This window comes from Meriones unguiculatus, chromosome 10 (genome assembly GCF_030254825.1).
Source record: "Meriones unguiculatus strain TT.TT164.6M chromosome 10, Bangor_MerUng_6.1, whole genome shotgun sequence".
Taxonomy (NCBI): domain Eukaryota; kingdom Metazoa; phylum Chordata; class Mammalia; order Rodentia; family Muridae; genus Meriones; species Meriones unguiculatus.
The window spans coordinates 89,373,984-89,393,884 of NC_083358.1; the positions used below are offsets into that span (position 1 = coordinate 89,373,984).

At 44.0% G+C, this 19,901-nt stretch overlaps 1 protein-coding gene across 3 annotated transcripts in view; it reads left to right on the plus strand.

Annotated features, from left to right (window-relative positions):
• The first annotated feature begins 10,559 nt into the window (after nt 1-10,559).
• Cdc14a (cell division cycle 14A) overlaps nt 10,560-19,901 on the plus strand; it is a 152,094-nt gene continuing 142,752 nt past the window's right edge. For all 3 annotated transcript variants that reach the window (XM_021642714.2, XM_060392843.1, XM_021642715.2), the window contains exons 1-2: nt 10,560-10,699; nt 11,502-11,592. In XM_021642714.2, coding sequence (XP_021498389.1) covers nt 10,651-10,699; nt 11,502-11,592 — 140 coding nt within the window. In that variant the 5' untranslated portion in view covers nt 10,560-10,650. The remainder of the gene's footprint in view (nt 10,700-11,501; nt 11,593-19,901) is intronic.

Here is a 19,901-nt window from a genome sequence, read left to right on the forward strand (position 1 = left end):
CCGTGGAAGAGTGCTTAGCTTTTTGCACTGACAAGGCTTTGGCTTCAAAACCCAGCACAACAAGTAAAGGCAAAAAGAAAAAAAAAAATCTTCAAGGAGTAGAATCACTTTGAGAGACATGCCATGAAGGGCAGGGTGAAGCAAAGTCCCCAGGGAAAACCTGAGGAGGCACCCTACCGACAGCTACCAAGAAAGGCTTCATTAAAGGTGGTGCATGACAACCGCTGAATGCCTTCCTTTGAGGAGATGGGAATGTGGGCTTAGAGCCCTTCTGGGAATCCAGAGCACATGCTGTGCGGTATAGCGCCTCCGCCCCAAACAAAGCCTCTAAGGAGCCTGGGAAGTCGAGTAAGCATGTTTCCCGAGTTAGCCCAGGATTTCTGTAAATCGCCTTTAAAATGATTTATTTTCAATTGTGTGTAGTGTGGGTGTGTGCGTGTGGGTGACAGCAACTACAGAGGCCAGAGGTATTGGATCTTCCTTGAGCTGGAGTTACAGTTGTGGGCTGCCAGATGGAGGAGCTGGGAATTGAGCCCTGGCCCTCCTCGAGAGCACCATGCGCTCTTAACTACTGAACCATCTCTTCAGCCCCTGAAAGTTTGTTTTATTTTTTGGGGGGGTATCTTTTAAATTAATGAATAGACAGACTTTCTGGTCATTGCTGGCCAGTTTCCAGAAATCAGTTTCTCACATATCCCGTACTATTTGTGATACTGAAATATGTTAATACAGAGTAATTCTTGTATATTCTATTTTTAAAGATTTGCTTTTTTTTTTAACTAAAAAAGTTAGTGTTTAGAAGAAATATATGCCATCATACCCACATTTTTCTATTTATTAAAATGAAAGTTCAGATGCTGGGTGTGGTGGCATACACCTTAATGCCAGCACTGGGAAGACAGAGGCAGGCAGATCTTTGAGTTCAAGGCCAGCCTGGTCTACAGAGGGAGTTCCTGCCAGTGGTATACAGAAAAATCCTGTATCAAAAATAAAAACAAAAGGAAAGCTCAGGAACCTCATACAACTTTTGTTGCTATACATTTACTTATGTTCTGTGAAAACTGGTCAAGTTCTTTTGTCTTTTGATAGCTAGAGACAAGAAATTAAATAAAATAAAAGATTCTCTTTAGTGGACCTTGATCCATATTCCTGATATAACTACTTCCTTGAAGATTATTCATTGACATTCAAATCATTTACTACTGTGATTACTGTGCAGACTCTTGTAGGTTTTTAGATCCCTACCAATGATGATTTTCTTACCTAATATAGTTCACAGTGGTACCCATTGCCTTCTGGATAAGTCTGATTTTTTTTTTCTTCCAAGACAGGGTTTCTCTGTGTATGTAGCCTTGGCTGTCCTGGATTTGATTTGTAGACCAGGCTAGCCTCAAACTCACAGAGATCCACCTGCCTCTGCCTCCCTGAGTGCTGGGATTACAGGTGTGCACCACCATGCCTGGCTAAGGTCTAATTTTGTTTTTAAATCTATGTATCTATGTATTTGTGTTTATGTGTGAATGCAGATGCCCTGTGGAGGCCAAAAAGGAGTTTTGGATTCCTGGAGTTGGAGTTGTAAGCCAACTACTGCGTGCTGTGCCCTCTGCAAGAGCAGTGTGTGTTCTTGACCATTGATCCATCTTTCTAGTCCCTGGTCTTACTTTTGTTGTTGTGGTGGTGCTGTTTAGATTTATTTTTAACTGTGTGTGTGTGTGTGTGTGTGTGTGTGTGTGTGATCTACATGTGCTGTTGGAGACGACAGGCATCGAATCCCTCTGGAACTGAAGTTATAGGTAGTATGAGCCTCCCAAAGTGAGTGCTGGAAACTGAGCTCTGTCCCTCTGCAAGAGCAGCGTGCACTAGGAACCACTAAGCCTTTTCTTCAGCTGCAAAGTCTGGAGTTTTAATCCTGTTTACCAAAGTCCTTCTTCCTCTCCCTCTACTTTTATTCTCTGTTGGTAACCAACGAGTCTGAGCAGATACTGAACCTGTCTTTTGACTGTAGCTTGGGACCCCTTCCTTACTCTTCCTTCCCATCTCCCACACTAACTTCTTCACCCAGAAGTCTTGTGCCTAATTCCTACTTTGCTTCCAGATCTCTTCGAAGATTCTGTGGGAGCCCTTCATCCACTCTTCGGTATTGCTTTGTCTCACCAAAGTTTCCTACCGCACTGTCCTCACCCTACCTTATCTCTTGATAGGGAGTCCAATTGCCAGTCCATAGCCTCTCCCGGAATGTAAATTCTTTAAGAACAGGAGCTCAGATTTCTTCTCCAGTGCTCTCCCAGCACCTAGCATAGTGCCAAACAAGAGAAGGTAGAAGTTGCCAACTGAACGCAAGCATACAAAAAAAGACAGCGATAGTGTCTAAAACAGAAAAGAAAGCTCACCCAAAATATGTGCAATATGCTTTAGAATAAGTAGAATTTTTGCTTGTATGTGAACTATATTATTCACTGTTATTAACAACTATGGGTAATAGTTTCTCTGTGTAGCCCTGGTTGTCCTGGAATTCCCTCTGTAGAACAGGCTGGCCCCAAACTCACAAAGATTCACCTGCCTCTGCCTTCTGAGTGCAGGGATTAAAGACCACCACCTCCCAACATACATAGAATTTGAAGAATAAATTTGCTTGCTTGGGAAAGCTTGGTCATAATGAAGATATAAAATTGCCTTTTCCAGCTACAAGAACTGATACAATTATTGGTATTGTCAATAATAAAGCAACTATCAGAAATATGTTCAGTTAATATAATTTTTGTTGGAGAAGCATAAACTAAAGGTCTCCTGTTAGTTCACTGAAAATGTCATTTTTCTTGCAGTCGCTACATAGGATTAAGGTACCAGAAAATACAGTGTTATGAATGTGTGTGAAGGGTCACCATGGGAACTGAAGGAGGCAGTATTTGAGTCCCAGTAACAGAATGATTGAAAGAAAACGAGCCAGATCAGGGAACTTTAGGAAAGCACTGAGGATGCCCGAGTGGGATCCTTAGTGTAGATCACACCCGAGAGAAAGATCCTATGGTCAGAAACAAGAAATGAAAGATACTATAACTTCAGGACCCTGTGGAGTCATCTCCAGGCGATAAAAAGAACTTCTCTGTAAGTGTATGTATTTCACGTACGGTCTTAGTTGGGAGTAAAGAAAGTAACGGTGTCTGCACCCAAAGAGATGTGATCATAGGAGACTTATGGAAATTAGATTTTAAAAGTAGGTTTGTATTCTTTGTCTTTGTTTTAACAGTTAGCTACTGTTTGTGTGCTATAGCAATACAATATGACATCTTATTTAGTTTTGTTATTACTATGAATTAAAAATCATTACAAAGCCCTGTTTGGTAGTAGAGAATGTTATGTCTGAAACCATGTGCACATTGGGTATCAAGATACGCCTTGAGGTTTCTGCTATAAACCCAGCAGAGTTACTCCTCTTCTTTAAAACTGCAGTAATAGCCATAATGACTTCATAGGCAGGCGTCAAGAGACCTGAGGTATTCATTGTTCTTCTTGGTTCCTTTAACTTTTTGTTTGTTTTGTTTTCTGAAAACTGGGTTTCAGGGTGCCCAAATTGGCCTTGAATTCATGATGTAGCTGAAGATAACCTTGAGCTCCTGGTCCTTTTGACTCCAACTCTCCAAGTGCTGGGATTACAGACATCTGCAGCTGTGCCTGTGCTTTTGATTCCTTGGTTATTATTAATTTCCTGGTAGAAATGTGTTAAGTATAGTAGAGCTATGTTAACTATTCATTTGGGGGTGAAATTCAAATTACAGCTTAGAGCTTCTCCAGTGACGTTTTCCAGCACGGTGATGGTGGTAGAGGGATCATATTTGGGTGAGGAGTTACCTGGGGGAATATTATATTGCTTGTCTAAGGGAAAAATATTTGTATTTTTTATTTGTTATTTAGAGTAGCCCAGGGTACTGTTCACTATGTGGCACAGGTTGTTTTTGAACTCCACAACATCCTAGCGCCTTCAACTCCTAAGGGCTGGGCTTACAGACATGACCTTCTACATCTGGCTACACGTTCACAGTTATTCTGTAATGAGAGCATGAGTTACAAGTAATTATAAGTAGACACATTCTATAAAACTAAAAAAATTTTTTTCATCTAGTTGTTGGCTTACTTGCGAATGTGAAATAGCCAATAATTAGAGCAGTAGTAAATGTATTCACCTGACTGTGAAGCTTCCTTTTACTTTCTAGAGCAGCGCCATTTTTTATTGGTTGCCTTAGTCAAGGATAAGATGGCCACTGTTAAACTTAATGTTCATTAAACTAGTTTTTAAAACCTTTTATCTATGTATCATCTAGTGTGTGTGTGTGTGTGTGTGTGTGTGTGTGTGTGTGCACCAGTGCCATGGCATGTCTGTGAATGAAGTACAGAGGACAACCTTTGGGAGTCCATTTTCTCTCTCCAGTATAAGGGTTTGGGGAGTTCAACTCACATCATTGGACTTGGCAGCAAGTATCAATTTTTTTTTTTGAGGCAGTGTTTCATGTAGCCATGGTTGGCTTTGAACTCCTGCCCCTCTTGCCCTTCATGCCCAAATGCTATGTCTACAGGTGTGAAGCACCATGACTGGTTGATCATCTTTTTTCCCCTTAAATCATAAAAGTCAGATAAAAAAGGTTTAGTCAGTTTTGCTGCATTGGGAAGTGAAGATGCAGGGGATTCAGTGACCCCCAATTTTATCTTAGAGGTACTTAAGGAGCATTAGGTTTAATAAAGGGAGAATTTGGGCAGGGGGTGGAAGGTAGGTGTGTGTGTGTGTGTGAGCGCGTGCGCGTGTGTGTGGCGATGTTCATCAAGCATGTTCTGTTCCGATCATTTCCCTGGTTCCCATTCTGTCAGTTGATCTGAAGTGGTCTGTATGACTCAAGAAGCGTCATGCTGTATAATCATTTACAAATGAAATCTGTCATGGAAACCCTTAGCATTCCTCCATCATCCTTTCGTCTCTCTTCCCAGACCTGGTTTCTTCTAAACAGTCCACATTGTGTTTGAAAATGGAACTAACTGGTCTTCCACATTCCTTCTGGTTCTTTGATTCCAGTTTGGAACTCTTAAATGGGCATTATTGTGATACAGAACATGACTGAGTCATACCAACAGGTCTTTGTGGGCAGGTATTTTGTTTTTTAAGGTTTATTTTATTTTTAATTATGTGTGTTTATGTGTGCATGTGTGTTTGTATCTGCACATGAGTCCAGGTACCAGAAGAGGGTTTTGGATGCTCTGGGCCTAGAGTTGCAGATAAAGGCCACAGACCCTCTGACGTGAGTGTTAAGAGCCAAACTCAGGTCCTCTGGAATAACAGTGAGTGCTCCTAACCACTGAGCTGCCTCTCCAGCCATTTGGGAAGATATTTAATGAGCCACACTTTCTATCCATTTTTGGCATTTCAGTTCTATTATAGCAATATTGTTTTGTATGTGTATTTTATTTTTATTTATGTAGTTATCTTTCGAGGTACTAGGGATTGAACTTGAGGCCTTCAAGATATTAGGCAAGGACACTGCTAAGTGACGTACTCAGCCTTGCTCATGTGTTTTGCTAAAAGTGGCTTTAAGTTGGTTTTCATATCATATGGAGGATTATCTCTAGTAGGTCAATTTAAATTATAGCAAATTTAAACTAAAATTTTGAGGCCTTGCTTCATAAATAATCTAAAAGTAATTTGTAAGAAGTGGCCATCATATATCCTATATCCTCTTCTACCTTCTTACATAATATCACTACTGACTAAACAAGTATGTTTTAATGAAATATTCTAGTGACAGTAATTAATGCTGAATATGTAAATTTCACAGCTGCCAAGCCTTTGACTGCCCTGGGTTTATTTTTTCCTTGGCCACTTCCAACAAAGGTATACTTTTCTTTTTGTTAGATAGCTAAATGATGAGACTTTTTTTAAAAAATGGTTTTCACTGCTTTTGTTCCTACCTGAGTCTTTCATCACTTAAAAAAGGTGTATCCTTCTTCTCCCCCCACACCATAACTAGTCACATCAGCTCAGTGATAGCTTGCTTTCTGTTCCGGAACTCAGTTCATGAAAAATTGGGCAGATCGGTGAAGAGATTGGTCTAGAAAAGGAGGAGGCCTGATGGATGTAGTGGAAGAACATGCTGAGGAGTAGGAGGAATTTTACCTGTGGAATTCCAAGAGGCAGTCAAAGAGCTGTTTTGCATTTTTGGAGAGCTGTTGTGGATAAGAGTGACTAGTAATCTTGTGTGCGTGTGTGTGTGTGTGTGTGTGTGTATGTGTGTGTGTGTGTGCGTGTGTGTTCAGGCACACACGTAGCCTCGAGGGTAACACTTGGACAGCCCGTTGTTGGCATAATTTGAGGTTGCTTCCGGTAGTATATTTTCTAGCTCTGCGGGAACACTGCCTGGAATTCAAGGCAGCGCAAACAGTATGGAAGTCAGAGACGCAGAGTTAAACGTTTGCTCACACTTTCCCCTTCCTGTCCTTACCTGCTAAATCCAGACACATATCACCTTCCTTTTCTAAGTGAAGTGACATTGTAAATCTCTTATTGTTTTCATAAAGTGAAAGTAGATTTCTTACATTTGTATTAAGCTGGGTGATTGGGAAGACATTTCTAGTGTTACCTTCCCCCACGGGCTGTAGAAACACATCTTTAGTGTGAAACTACAGCAGTAGGAACTTTGACCCATAATAACTGAGACAATAATGTGTTTTGTGATCTCACTAGAATCTTGGTGTCTATGTGTGCTCTGCGCACACTGGTGTATCTTTTTCCTGCAGATTTTTCTTTTGAATAGCACGATTTAGAGAGGTTCTATTTTACTGATATTACACACAGCAGAGTATTAAAAATTTTTATTAGCTATTCGGTATTAAAGAATTTTATCAGCTGTGCAGGATGGCACACACCTTTAATCCCAGCACTTGGGAGGTAGAGGCAGGCTGATCTTTGTGAGTTCAAAGCGAGCCTGGTCTACAGAGTGAGTTCCAGGACAGCCAGGGTACAGAGAAACCCTGTCTTAAACAAACAAACAAAGAAACAAACAAACAAATAGCAAAAAGAATTATTGTCATAATATATAGTAAATATGCTAAGGAAATTTTTTTTGTTTAAAATTTTGCTTGAGACAGGGTCTTATCTCACACTGTAATCCAGTTTGACCTCTAACTCATGAAGTACTGTCTTAGATTCTCATATAGCATAGGCAGGAGCCACAAACCCAGGGACATTTTTACTTAAAAAAATTATGTATATGTGTGTGTCTATGTGAGTATATGCCACATGTGTATGGGTGTTGTTTTGTCCAGAAAAGTGCTGGATGCCCTGTGGCTGGAGTTAGCGGCAACTGTGAGCCTCCCAGTGGGTGCCTGGAACTGAATTTTGGTTCTCTGGAAGATCAGGAAGCATACTTAACTGTCCAGCCGTCTCTTCAGCCTCTATTTTTCACTTATTTTAGGGACTTTTGTTAGGTCATAATTCATTCCCCATGACCAAAATCTCTAAGAAGGATATGAAAGGCAATTCGGAATCATTTTAGAAAACAACAAGTGGCATCCCGTTAAACCTGGCCCCTCTGAAAGTATTTTGTGGCTCTCCTGAGACGATGAAGTTATAGTCAAGTGATGGCTAGGTGACGCGGGCCTGAATTCTTGGAAGGAGGACTAAGAGCTTATTGTCTTCTTTGTCTACATTTGGAGTTCCAGGCCAGCCTGGGTCTACATGAGACCCATCTTAAAAAACCACAAGAACAAACAAAGGCCTATGAGAGGGCTCAGTGGGTAAAGACGTTTGCCCCCAAGCCTGAGGACCTGAGTTCCAGCCCTGCTCCATGGGAGGAGTAAATAGCTGTTGCCATTATAAATAAGCACAAGCGACCACATACGGCTCCAACTTTCTTTCTTTCTTTCTTTCTTTTTTTTTTTTTACTGCACTTTATAAAAGATAATACTCAGATGAAAAATTCTCTACAAGAATTTTAAAACCACAAGCTTTAGAAATGGGTTGAGTGGGTTTACTTTAGTTTTTAGACAAAAGGGCAGAGCCTGTGAAGATTGGTGTACTTTGTTTTTCCGTATCTTTCATACAAAAAAAACTATCAATTACATTTATCTCAACAAAATAACTTGAGCTGTTCAATACAGTAAGACCAGGATTTGGAAGAAAAAAGGTAACACTCAAGGCTTAAGATAGCTTTGCTTCTTCTTCTTCTTCTTTCTTCTTCTTTCTTCTTCTTCTTCTTCTTCTTCTTCTTCTTCTTCTTCTTCTTCTTCTTCTTCTTCTTCTTCTTTTTCTTCTTCTTTTTCTTCTCTTTGATTTTTTGAGACAGGGTTTGGTTCTCTTCATAGCCCTGGCTGTCCTGGAACTCACTGTGCAGGCCAGACCCAGAGATCCACCTGCCTCTGCCTTCCAAGCGCTGGGATCAAAGGCATGTGCCACCACTGTCTGGCTATTTTAAAGAGGGTTTGTTTCTTCTTCTTCTTCTTTTTAATTTTTTTTTCTTTTCTTTTTGAGAAGTCTTTGCTCTTAACTCTAGGCAGCATGGCTCTTAGAATACGTAACACACTTCAAAAAGGTTCAAGGCTCATTACAACTCTCAGGGCTTTTACAGCTTTAAAATCCTTTTCCTTTTCTGCCACTAGTCCCATGCCCCATGCATGGAAAGAAGGCTGTAGTGATTCCTCCGGCTTTCCATGTATGTGGTTAAGGGATTTCCTTCTAAATTTAAGGAGATGTGTTTTTAAGTATCTCACCAAGGATGTGTTCGGGTAGAATCGCCATAGAGACGGTCTGAATAATTTTTCTGTATATCAAAGTAGAATGCACTTATAGCTTTACGCTTGTTTAGCTTTCTGGAAAGCCAGCAAAAAGCTGGCTAATAGCCAAAGAACCGTGAGTTGAGTCGCTGTTGTCAGTGCTCCAAGTCGCTTCAGTTGGCTCTTCGCTCGAGCGCCCCCTCTCCCTGGATGTCATCTAGGAGCCAAAGGCTTGTACAAATCCCTGCGCTAGGAGAAACCACGCAGAGCGCATGCTCTGATGATAGTGGCTCAGTAGCGCCATTTTCGTAAGGGCAAGGGCTGACCGCTAATTACATCCGTAGGGAGCACTAAAGTTGTTCAAACTGGATCAGAGCGTTGCAGAAGGAGTCCAGGAGGGATCCTGGAGAGGAACCTTTGTCCTCCTTACAGCCCTCCAGCTGAGACGAAAGAAATTATCCTCTGTTCATTTCTCTTGTGGACCAGTGGTCCTTTCCTCCTTCTCTCTTCGCCCAGGATAGCCTACAGTCTGAGGCTAGAGCCTTAGACTTCTGGTATGATTTTGCATTCGCACCGGTGGCCAAAATGACAGGAATTGGAGAACTGGATGGGAACGTTTTTTTTTGTTTGTTTGTTTTTTGTTTTGTTTGTTTTTACCCTGAAAAACAGAGCCCAAGCAAGAACTTAGTCCTGTATTTAGAGGTTAGTTCGTGTACTCCTGAGCTAGGAGGTAGCGCTTCTCTTGAAATAAACAAGCAGATGGCGTTTGTGTTGGGGCTAGGGGTTGGCGGAAAGACAGCTAGCGGTATGACCCGACACGGGGAAGGTCTGAGGATTTTCACTGTGTGTGTGTGTGTGTGTGTGTGTGTTCGCGCGCCCAAGAGTTTAGAAGAAACTCAGTTGAGTGGAGCAGGAGGGAAAGCGCTTGAAGAGAGACAAGAAAAATCTGGTGTGGAGGAAGAGTTAGCGAACGCAGGAAGGGTAGTGGAGACGGCATCCCCGCAGCAGCTTCCAGGAAGACATCCACTCCTCTCTGCTCATCTTTTTCATTCATAAGTTTCTGGCCCCGCCTGACATCCCCCCACCCCCACCCTGGCTGAGGGCCAAGTTTCTTGTGTAGCAATTGGTGAAAGGCAACAAAGCCTTAGCAACGGGCTCCTAGTGACCCGCGGGGCGCCTGGTAACTGGGGCCTGAGGCCCGCGCAGAGAAAGGAGCCGAGCTGTCCCTTTAAGGGATGGCCATGGAGCCCAGAAAGTAGAAAGGAACGAGGGAGGGCGGGGAGGCAGGTCTGGGGGCGGACCTAAGAGCAGGAGGAGGAGGAGGAGAGGGAGGAAGAGTTGCTGCTGAAAGGAGGTGGCGAAGGAGGAGTCTGAGCAGCTGCTGCTAGCCCGGCGGGCACCACCGGAGTCCTGCCCGCTGCCGCACGAGTGGCCACGGGCGCGATCCGGGCCAAACGTCTTGTCCTCCATGATCTCTCTGGGAGCCGGGGGAAGACTTTGCCCGGCTGTGCGAGCTGGTGTGCGTTGTCCAAGCTTGGCGGAAACGGTGCAGCGCGAGCAGAAGGAGCTGCATCTGGATCAGCAGAAGCAGCAGCCGCAGCAGCAGCAACAGCAGCAGCCGCCGCCGCCGCCACCGCAGAGTCCTGAAAGCAGAGGCTACAGCCCGGGGCGTGTGCGTCCCGCGCCCGGCGGGTTCGGTTCCCCACGGAATGTCCCCGGGGCGCCCCGCGCGCTGACCCTGCAGCCGCCTCCGCCTTGGGCGCCCGCCTGCTCCCTCGGGCGGGCTCGGTGATCCGGACCGCGAGCTTCCCAGCTCCTGGGCAGTGGGGGAAGCCCCCCGGGGGCGGGTGACCTCAGCTGGCTACGACCCAGTCCTCCCCCGTGCGGATCTCACTTAAGATGGCAGCGGAGTCAGGGGAACTAATCGGGGCTTGCGAGTTCATGAAAGGTGAGGAGCAGCCGCCCGACATCCTCCGGCCCTTCCACGCCACTCCCCCCGAACTCCTCCCGGCTCGCCCCTTTGTCCCAAGCCTCTGCCCCGGGTCTCCCCTCCGGGCCCGGGGTCCCGCTGCTGCTGCTTGCCCCTGCCCCGGCCCCTTCTTGCCACTCAGCTCCCCGAGGACCCCCTGCTTCCGGCTTCTTTCTCGCGTCCTCGCTCCCTCCGCAGCTCGCTCGTACCCGGACAGTGCGGGCTTCCCTATCTAGGCTCCCCCTCCAATCTTCCCTCGGGGCAGTCCGCTCGGTCTAATCCTCTGTCCGCTAACCCTCTACCTCTCGGGGTCTGCCCTGTGTTTTCGGGACACCCCCCCCATCACCACACCCCCCGTCTTTCCTTCTTCCTCTTGAAGCCTGCTAAACTGCAGGGGAAGAAGCTCGCCTCCCTTCCCGTTCCGCAGCAGCAGCAGCAGCCGCTGAGGTCTGGAGGTTTCCGAACCAAACTTGTGTCTCCAGTTTTGCGGGTACCCACAGACTCCTGTCTGTGCCCGCCCGCCCGCACGCACGCCACCAAGGGGGAGAGGGAACTCCGAAGGCGCTCTGCCCCCTGTTGGGTCCAGTTCCAGCCTCTTGGCAAGTGGTGCTTTTGGGGCTCTGTAGCTTTGTGGAAGATCTTGTTTCTGCAAGAATCCCACGTGTTAAAGGGGCTTTAAACGGGGTGTAGCAGTTATCAGTCCTTCGTGTGTGATCCGCGCACTCCAGCCTCACTTCCCCGCTTCTCACGTTTTCTTCTGTCTTTTAAACTTGTCTTTCAGATCGATTATATTTTGCTACTTTAAGGAATAGACCAAAAAGCACAGTAAATACCCACTATTTCTCCATCGATGAGGAGCTGGTCTATGAAAAGTAAGTTTCCCTCTTTTTTTTTTTTAAACACTCCTTCCCCCTCCCCCCTAACTATTTAGCTTGTTGGCTTTATAAGCAGGGGTTTATTCACTTTCCCCCAAGAGTTCAGGGGAAAGTTACTAGGCTTGGAGAGGGGCGCAGACAAGATTTACATAGTTGGGACCTGTCAACATTGCCATCCTTTTAGAATTCCGTGGATGTTAATTCTTCGTACGCCCACAGCAGCTGTGAATTCCTCACACTCCCCAGAGTAGGACCAGGCCGTCCTACAGTGTCACCACCAGACTTTTAATTGGCCTGTGAATCATCACTAGGTATTAATGGATCACCCACAGGGTACAGAGCAGTGTGTGCTACAGGTGCTCAAGCTTTGCAGTGCCCAAGGCTTCGGTTGTACCGAAGGATTTTTTGTTTGTTTGTTTGTTTGTTTGTTTGTTTGTGCAGCGTGTTTTCAGAAAGTGGGACACAGGATTGCAGGCAACTGCATCCAAGTTACACCTACGAGGAAGATTTCTGGTGTGATTGAGCTATCTTAATTTGGTGCCCTGACTTGATGCTATTAACTTTTTTCCACATTTGAGTAGTAGAGGATTGTCTTTTTTTTTCCTTAAGGGATTAGGACATGAGAGTGAAAAATCAGAACCAGGAACTGAGTTTTGTGAAAGGCCGTGGATGTAAAGGAAAAGGTTATTTGAATATTTTAAACACAGTAAAACATTAATTGGAGAGATACATTTCCATTGGATGAAAGCAGTAGATAGTAAGGAACAGAAAGAGGAGATTGACTTATGTCCTTCTACTAATAGAGCTGGTATTTCTGATCAGCCTCGTATATTATAATCTAGACTTTTAATTTTATTTTGTTGCCATCATAATCAAGTGGGCAGTCAAATGGGCCTAGTTAAATGAACCATAAAAAGCTTTCTAGGGTTTGCCCTGTTGGAAGGAATATTAGTAATTCTGCTTCGGGATTTATGAGTACCAACTGGGCCTCGGAAGAGGGAGTATTCTGGACCTTCAAGAGCCTATATTTTATCTGACAGAAAAGAATTCTTAATTGTTGTTTCATCATAGGGGTCTTTGAACTGATGTCTTCAGGACATTTCTCCTAGTTGTTTGGGGAATAAGATGCTCCTTGAATGGCTTAAAGGGAGAGTGGCCATGAAAGAGCCCTTTGCTGCTGTTCACAAGCGCCTAGAGCTGCTGAGCAAAAGAGGTCTAAATCCCTGGTGTCAGATTTCAGTTCTGCTCCTAGACAGAAAGGAGTTATAAGCAGCCTGTTCCCTGACCCTGTGCACCTGGATGATGTCACCACCAGGAGTGTTTATTGAGTGGACACTCTATTGTTGGGCACCGTCATGGCTTTCTTTCTGTGAGCTGAGGGCCTAGGGACCTCTTGTGTGCCTGAGGGTAGGGACTGTGTATATGCTATTATGTTCACTTCCACAGTGTCTAAAGAGCCAGGGTTTATTAATATACATTTGGACAAGCCCCCGTTATTGAGGTCTGAATCGCTTCCCTTGGGATTGTTAGATGGTAGACTTAGGAAAAAAAAAGCTACAGTTAAGCAACTAAACACACTACACAATGTTGTTTTAAAAATAATGAAAGTTTCATGTGATTTAATGTTTGTCCTTTAGGATACAAATTATGTGCCTTTTGTACGTATTTTTTCACCATGCTCTTGGTGTCTTCTAAGGACAGACTTGCTAGAAAGGCCATCTGGTTCACTTTGTGAGTTTGAATATGAACTTTGAAACTGCAAGAAGCTGAGCATGATGGTACACCCTCTTAATTTTAGCATGAGGGGAGCAAAGGTAGAGGCAGTTGGATCTCTGTGAGTTTGAGGGCAGCCTGGTCTATACAGAGTGTTCCAGTCAGAGCTACATAGCGAAACCTTTTCTCAAGGGGGAAGAAAAATCTGGACATGGTGGCTCAAACCTGAATCACTTGAGTAACTGAGGCAGGAGGATTGCTTGGAGGTGGGGGTGAGTCAGAGTTACATAGTGACTTGCAAGCCAGCTTAGGCTATAGAGTGAGGTGAAGAATGATAAAGACTCAGCCTGAGCAGAGCATGTACTGCCCCAGTGTGATAGGCTACAGCATGCCTCAGTAGTGACTGTGTTTGCCCTAATTACCTGCACAAACCCATTTTTTCGTTGTCCCAGAATATCGCCCTGTGCTTGATGGTACAGAGAGTCTTGATGAAGTTGCACGTGTCTTTCAAGGTTTCAAGAAACTCTACACCAATAAGATGGATGACTAAGAGAACTGAAATTAGAGGGAACAAAAGCGCCCTGGGGGGAACCTCCCCTCTCTACTAGGAAGTACGTGTAGAGGGATGGCGATATGTCCAGCTGACATGTTCATAAAAGGCTCTGAGGTGGTGTTAAGGTTGCCTTGAAGGATGGACAGGTTTTCTTTTTGGATGTGGGTGTGAGAGGGAAGAAAAGTGAGGAGCAGGAGGGAGGCTAATGAAGTGTGCTCAGCTCACAGGAAGTCCTCCGCTTTGCCTGGTGTGTATACAGTTCACATGGGGGAGGTGTGGAACATGACACTGAGAGGTCAGTTGGGGACAGACTGAATGCCAGAGTGAGGAACCTGCAGTTACCCTGGCATGCCTTCAGACTCTTAGAAGGGCTCTGGGACAGAAATGGCATGGCTAGATTCATGATAATGGCAAATAACTTGGACATTTGCAGAGCACTGGCCTCGGTGCTGGACATTCTGTGACTGCTGATTCACTTTCCCCCACCATTCTGCAAGGCAAGTATTACTGCCATCCTGTGGTACGGTGAGGGCAACAGGGATGGTGGGGTTAGGTACTCTGCCTAGTGTCACTGAAATAAGTAACAGAGCTGGAATTTGAAAACATACTACCTCGTTCCTGAGAATATACATCCTCCATCCAAAAAACAAAACAAAACAAAACAAAAAACCCCCCAAAACAAACAAACAAACAACAAAAACAAAACCAAAAAAACTCAATGTGATAGCATCATTTAAGGCTCATTGGAGAGGATGTAAGAAACCACACAGAATGACTTTGGGATGTTCAGGGGGAAAGAATAAATGCCTGAATTGAGATGGTGTCAATGATGATGGAGAGGTGGGATCTGAATCCATGTGTGGGTTGTTGATGAGGCTGCAAGCAGTTCTTGGGAGAGTCCCTTCACAGTGGGCCTGAGGGCATCGTGAACTGAAACACAGAAATAGGACCGATGGTTGGCTTTGGTGGGAAGATTAGGCATTCTGTCTTCATCAGGATGAATCGAGAAATGTAAGGAATAGTCACAGCTGGGTGTGGTGGCCCTCTGTGAGTGAGTTGGAGGCCACCCAGGCCTCACACAGAGAAGCTCTGTCTCGGGATATACCCTCTAGTTCTCTAGATGTGACTATCCTTATTTTATTTTATTGTTTTGACCAGGCTGGCCTTGAACTCACAGAAGGTTCTCTTGCCTCTGCCTCCCAATTGCTGGGATTAAAGATATGCATCACCATTCCCAGCTTTGAGATACTTAAAGTTGAGGGTGGGGTCTCCTGAGGAGATGATGCAGTTTACAAAATGAAGCTGTTTCTGAGCAGGGCTAGGGGAGTAAAGGAAGGAGCTATAAATAATTAGCCAATCAGGAGTCACAAAACTTTCCACTTCTTGGAAATATAGAATGAGACAGCCTACATTGTCCCTGGGATGGTGTAGTAACCGGGATTCTGTCTGTGGAGCGTGGTCCTGAGACAGACACCCTAATGTGCATGTCTCCAAAGAAGGGAGTGTGTTTATATACATTGTCACACAGGGCCTCATACAGCCTGGGAGCTATAATTATTGGCTGAGTGTTCAAGTGAAATGTTTCCTTTCTGAGTAAATTGTCACCTCAGACACAATTAACCAGGCTCTTTAAATATGAGAGTATGTTTAGTCTGGATACAGCTGTGTTTTGTGCAGAAGTTTGTTGAGTTATTAAAGGATGGTAGAGCTCCATGATTGAAATAATGACCTCCTATGGAACGAATTTAGCAAAATGGCCTCATGAGATTTCTTTCTTTTTTTCTTTTCTTTTCTTTTCTTTTCTTTTCTTTTCTTTTCTTTTCTTTCTCTTTCTTTTCTTTTCTTTCCCTTTCTTTCTTTCTTTCTTTCTTTCTTTCTTTCTTTCTTTCTTTCCTTTTTCTTTTTTCAAAACAGGTTCTCACTATGTGGTGCTGACTGTCCTGGAACTCATTATATAGACTAGGCTGGAACTGAACTTACAGAGCTCTACCTGTCTCTGCCTCCTGAATGCTGGGATTACTATACCCAGCTGAGACTGAAAATTTGAACATACTTTCTTTTTCTCTCTCTCTGTCTCTGTCTTTTCTCTCTCTCATGTATCCCTAGCTGGCCTGGGACTCAATATGTAGACCAGGTTGGCCTTGGACTCACAGAGACCTGCCTGCTTCTGTCTTTGTCTCCTGAGTATTGGCATTACAGACTTGCACTACCAGTCCTAGATTTTACTTGATTTTTTTAAAAAAATATTTATTTATTTACTATGTATACAATGTTTTCTCTGCATGTACCAGATCTCATTATAGATGGTTGTGAGCCACCTATGGTTGCTGGGAATTGAACTCAGGACCTCTGGAAGAGCAGACAGTGCTCCTAACCTCTGAGTCATCTCTCCCACCCTTTACTTGATTCTTGACAGAACTTTTTTGCATGATAGTCTAAGACATTTTAATAAAACATAAATGATAAGAAATCATAGTTTGAGTTCCAGAACAGCCAGAGCTTCACAGAGAAAGTGGCTCGAAAAGCAAGAAAAGAAATTATACTTTGGGTTATGGGTGTTTTCATAAGCCAGAGTTAAAACAAGAGTATGAGTTAAAATACTAGCGGTTCAAAAAGTAGTTCTGTAACTGGAGCTTTTCAAGGGCTTGTCTGTGTTGGACTGAGCTACCCACCGTCTGCTCTTCTCCACAATGGCTAGTTCTTTGGTGTTGGAGTTGGAGCCTGTCATCCAAATAGAGGCTAACTTAATAACTTGGCTCTTGGTTTTTGGCCGAAGAGTTAGCAAAATCAACTGTGTAAATTATCAGAACCCTTGTGGACTGCTAATGGTGATCTTGGGCGTGGGGTTTAGATGCTCAGTGCTGTGGAAAGCCAGTTTGCTGAGGACAGTGCGTGCTGCCTCTGCTTTCAGTCACGTATTTTCCCACTTCTTCTGTCCTTTTCAAAAGAAAGGTACTAAAAATCTCACGACAGAGCACTAAATAAAGACGATGAGGCTGGCAGGTTTCTTTGGTGAATCCAGGAAATGTCACCGAGTGTTTTTACTTGTTTAGAGTGAGCAGCCTTGGCTGAGGGGCCATAGCTCAGTGGGATAGCATTTGCTAGGTATGTATATGGCCCTGGGTTTAATCCCAGCATTGGAATAAAAGATTAAAGAATGACTGTTCTCAGCTGGATGCGGTGGCGCCTACTTGGGAAGCTAAGACAGGTAGGTAGATCCTTCAGTTCAGGGCCAGATTGGCCTACACAGTGAGATCCGGCCATAAAAAGGCAAAGCCGGCTTCAGCTGTAGCTCAACTTGTAGAGCACTTGTGTAGGATGTGTAAAGTACTGGGTTCAGCTTCTGGCATTACATAAACCTGGCATAGTAGCACTGTAATTTCAGCACTAGGAAGCGGAGGCAGGAGAAGGGTCAGGAGTTCAAGGTCAGCCTGGGATGCATGAGACCCTGACTCAAAGCACCAGCTAAACACCCAACCAACCCAAACCCAAAATGTGGTTCAGACAATTTTTAAAAAAATAATACAATATCTTTGATTTATTCTCTGACAATTTCATACATGTAAACAGTGCATCCTGATCATAGGTACTCTTAATGCCTCTCATCCACTCTCCCCAGGAACCCCCATTTCACTTTCATTCTTTTTGGTTACTGCCAGCATACCTTGCTTTTGTGTCTTCTGTCTATCTCTTTCTCACTTAATAACATAACTAAGTTCAATTAGTTCTGATTATTGGAAGACTGATCTTGTTGAGTTGATCTTGTGTAGGTAATCATGACTGCAGTGACTTCATTGGTGCAATATCCACGCCACGTCCCAGAGACAGCGTTTCATAGCTTTTCACCGCACTCCTTCCCATCCTCCAACTCTCACGTTCTTTCCACCACCTTCCGTGTTGTTTCCTGAACCTTGGCTTAGGGGTTGATACCAATGTCAAATTTAGGACTGAACACCCAGTAGGCTTAGTACTTAGTACTTCTTAGTACTTTGCCTAGTTACAAGTCTCTGCATTAACAATGACCACCTCAGAGAGAAGCTTTTCTGCCAAAGTTGAAGGTAGCACTAATCTATGGGGATAAGCATAAACATTTAGAAAGCAGTCTGACAGGTTAGTTAGCAAAGCAGCAGAAGCAGGTTCCTCTCTAGGGTCTGTGACCTCCAGAGCCATGATTAGTTTACATTTGTAGCCTGAATTTCTTCTTGTGGAGCAGGCCTCAAATCTAATCCAGAAGCAGTTGGTTAACCCATAGCCTTCATGCCACTATTGCACTGGAAAGGCACATTTTGCTGCAGACTTGCTTTTTATGTCTTCTGGCCTGAACAGATGAGTTGGAGGTGTTTACCCGGGTATGCATGTACTCTGTGGACACAGTTCATGTTATTCTGTAGCATGCATTATGAGTACATGCACTTAATGATATACATTTACAGTTAATACTTCTTTTTCTTGCTGTGCTGGGGAATCAAACTCAGGATCTCATGCGTGCTAGTCAAGTGCTCTAACATTGAGCTATGCTCGTAGCCCTCACAGGCAGTTCCATTTTTTTTTTTTTTCTTTTTGGTTTTCTGTGACAAGGTCTCACTTTGTAGCCCAGGCTGGCCTTCAGCTCACTATGTAGCTTAGGCTAATCTTGCATTCTTGGCAATCCTCCTGTCTGGACCTCTCAAGTGATGAAGTGACAGATGTGAGCCACTGTGCTCTCACAGTCTGTTCATAATTCTGTGAGCCACTACCTTCAAATTTTACCTTCATATCTGTTTAAATAGCTTCTGTTTTGACCTCTTAGGCTTTGGTGGTGTATAGTTGTAATTTAATCTCCACAGTGATAAATTACTGCTCGTTTTTGTTTGTTTGTTTGTTTGTTTTTGTTGGCTTGCTTGGGATAACCTTGGAGAAAGTACGCACTTGAAGTACTGAGGAATCTTCTTACGGGGTTTGCCTCTGTCAGGCGGCATGAGAGAGTGACCCAAGTGGGCTGTGGGAGATGGTGCTCTGTGCCAGCTCACCCCAGGGCGGTTTCATCATTTTGTTTGAAATAGACTCCTAAGACATCAGATGTTCTCATTTGTAAGTTCATGAACAATTCCCAAGCCCAAAGTAAATGACTTACTTAGCCACAGCTCAAAACAACTTTGTGCAGCAACGACAACATTTTTTAAAAATGGGGTGCAAATCAGAACACCTTAAAATTTGTAAGTGGCTGAAAATTGCTGTGCAGGAAAATTACATGCGGGTAGAGTGAGAATTAGTTACAGGGCACTGTGCTAATGCATTGGATAAACAGGTAAATGAGGAAGTGGAAACGGAATGGAGGTCAGTGTATGAAGCTGTGGTCTTCTGTGTTAGGAGTGAAGAAAATAAAAACTCATTACAGCCCTGGTTATTGAAAGACTTCTTCATAAAGTGATGTTTGATGTGTAATGAACACGGCATTTTATGATGTGTGAAGACCAGTACTACCAGTTTTTGTTCACTGTCATATCCCTAGACCTAGTACTGTGCTTGTCATAAGAGCGATGCCCCAGAAATTCAACTTGAATGAATGAGTGAAGAAGGGAGGAAAAAAGGAAGGAAGGAAGGGAAGGAGGAAGAAAGAGAGGGAGGAAGGCAGGAAGACAGGGAGGGGAATTTATTCCAGGCAGAGTCCTAAGAAAAGGTGTTTTTAAGAAGAGTGGGAACCTGTTTGTAGGGGACACTTAAACGGAAGGGAGAGCAGTCACAGGTGAGGATGTACTGTGCTGTGGGATGCAGGGTATCAGCCCATTGGCTGATGAGTGGAAAGGAACTGATCAGGGCTCTGGACACGAGTGGTCCCACAGTTTGAGAGGAGGAGTGCTTGAGATACAAGGTGAGCTCAAGTGACTGGGAGAAAGTGACAGCTTATGTAGGTTTATGTGTTTAAGTCTGAAGAGGAACAACTTGCTTGTGGTTGTGGTTCTGTTTTGTGTTGTTAGGTGGGAAACTGGAAGCAAAAAGGGTTCATTGTAAAAGAGCCTTTGACTTTTATGGTCTTCAGTCAGAAAATAGACAATACCTG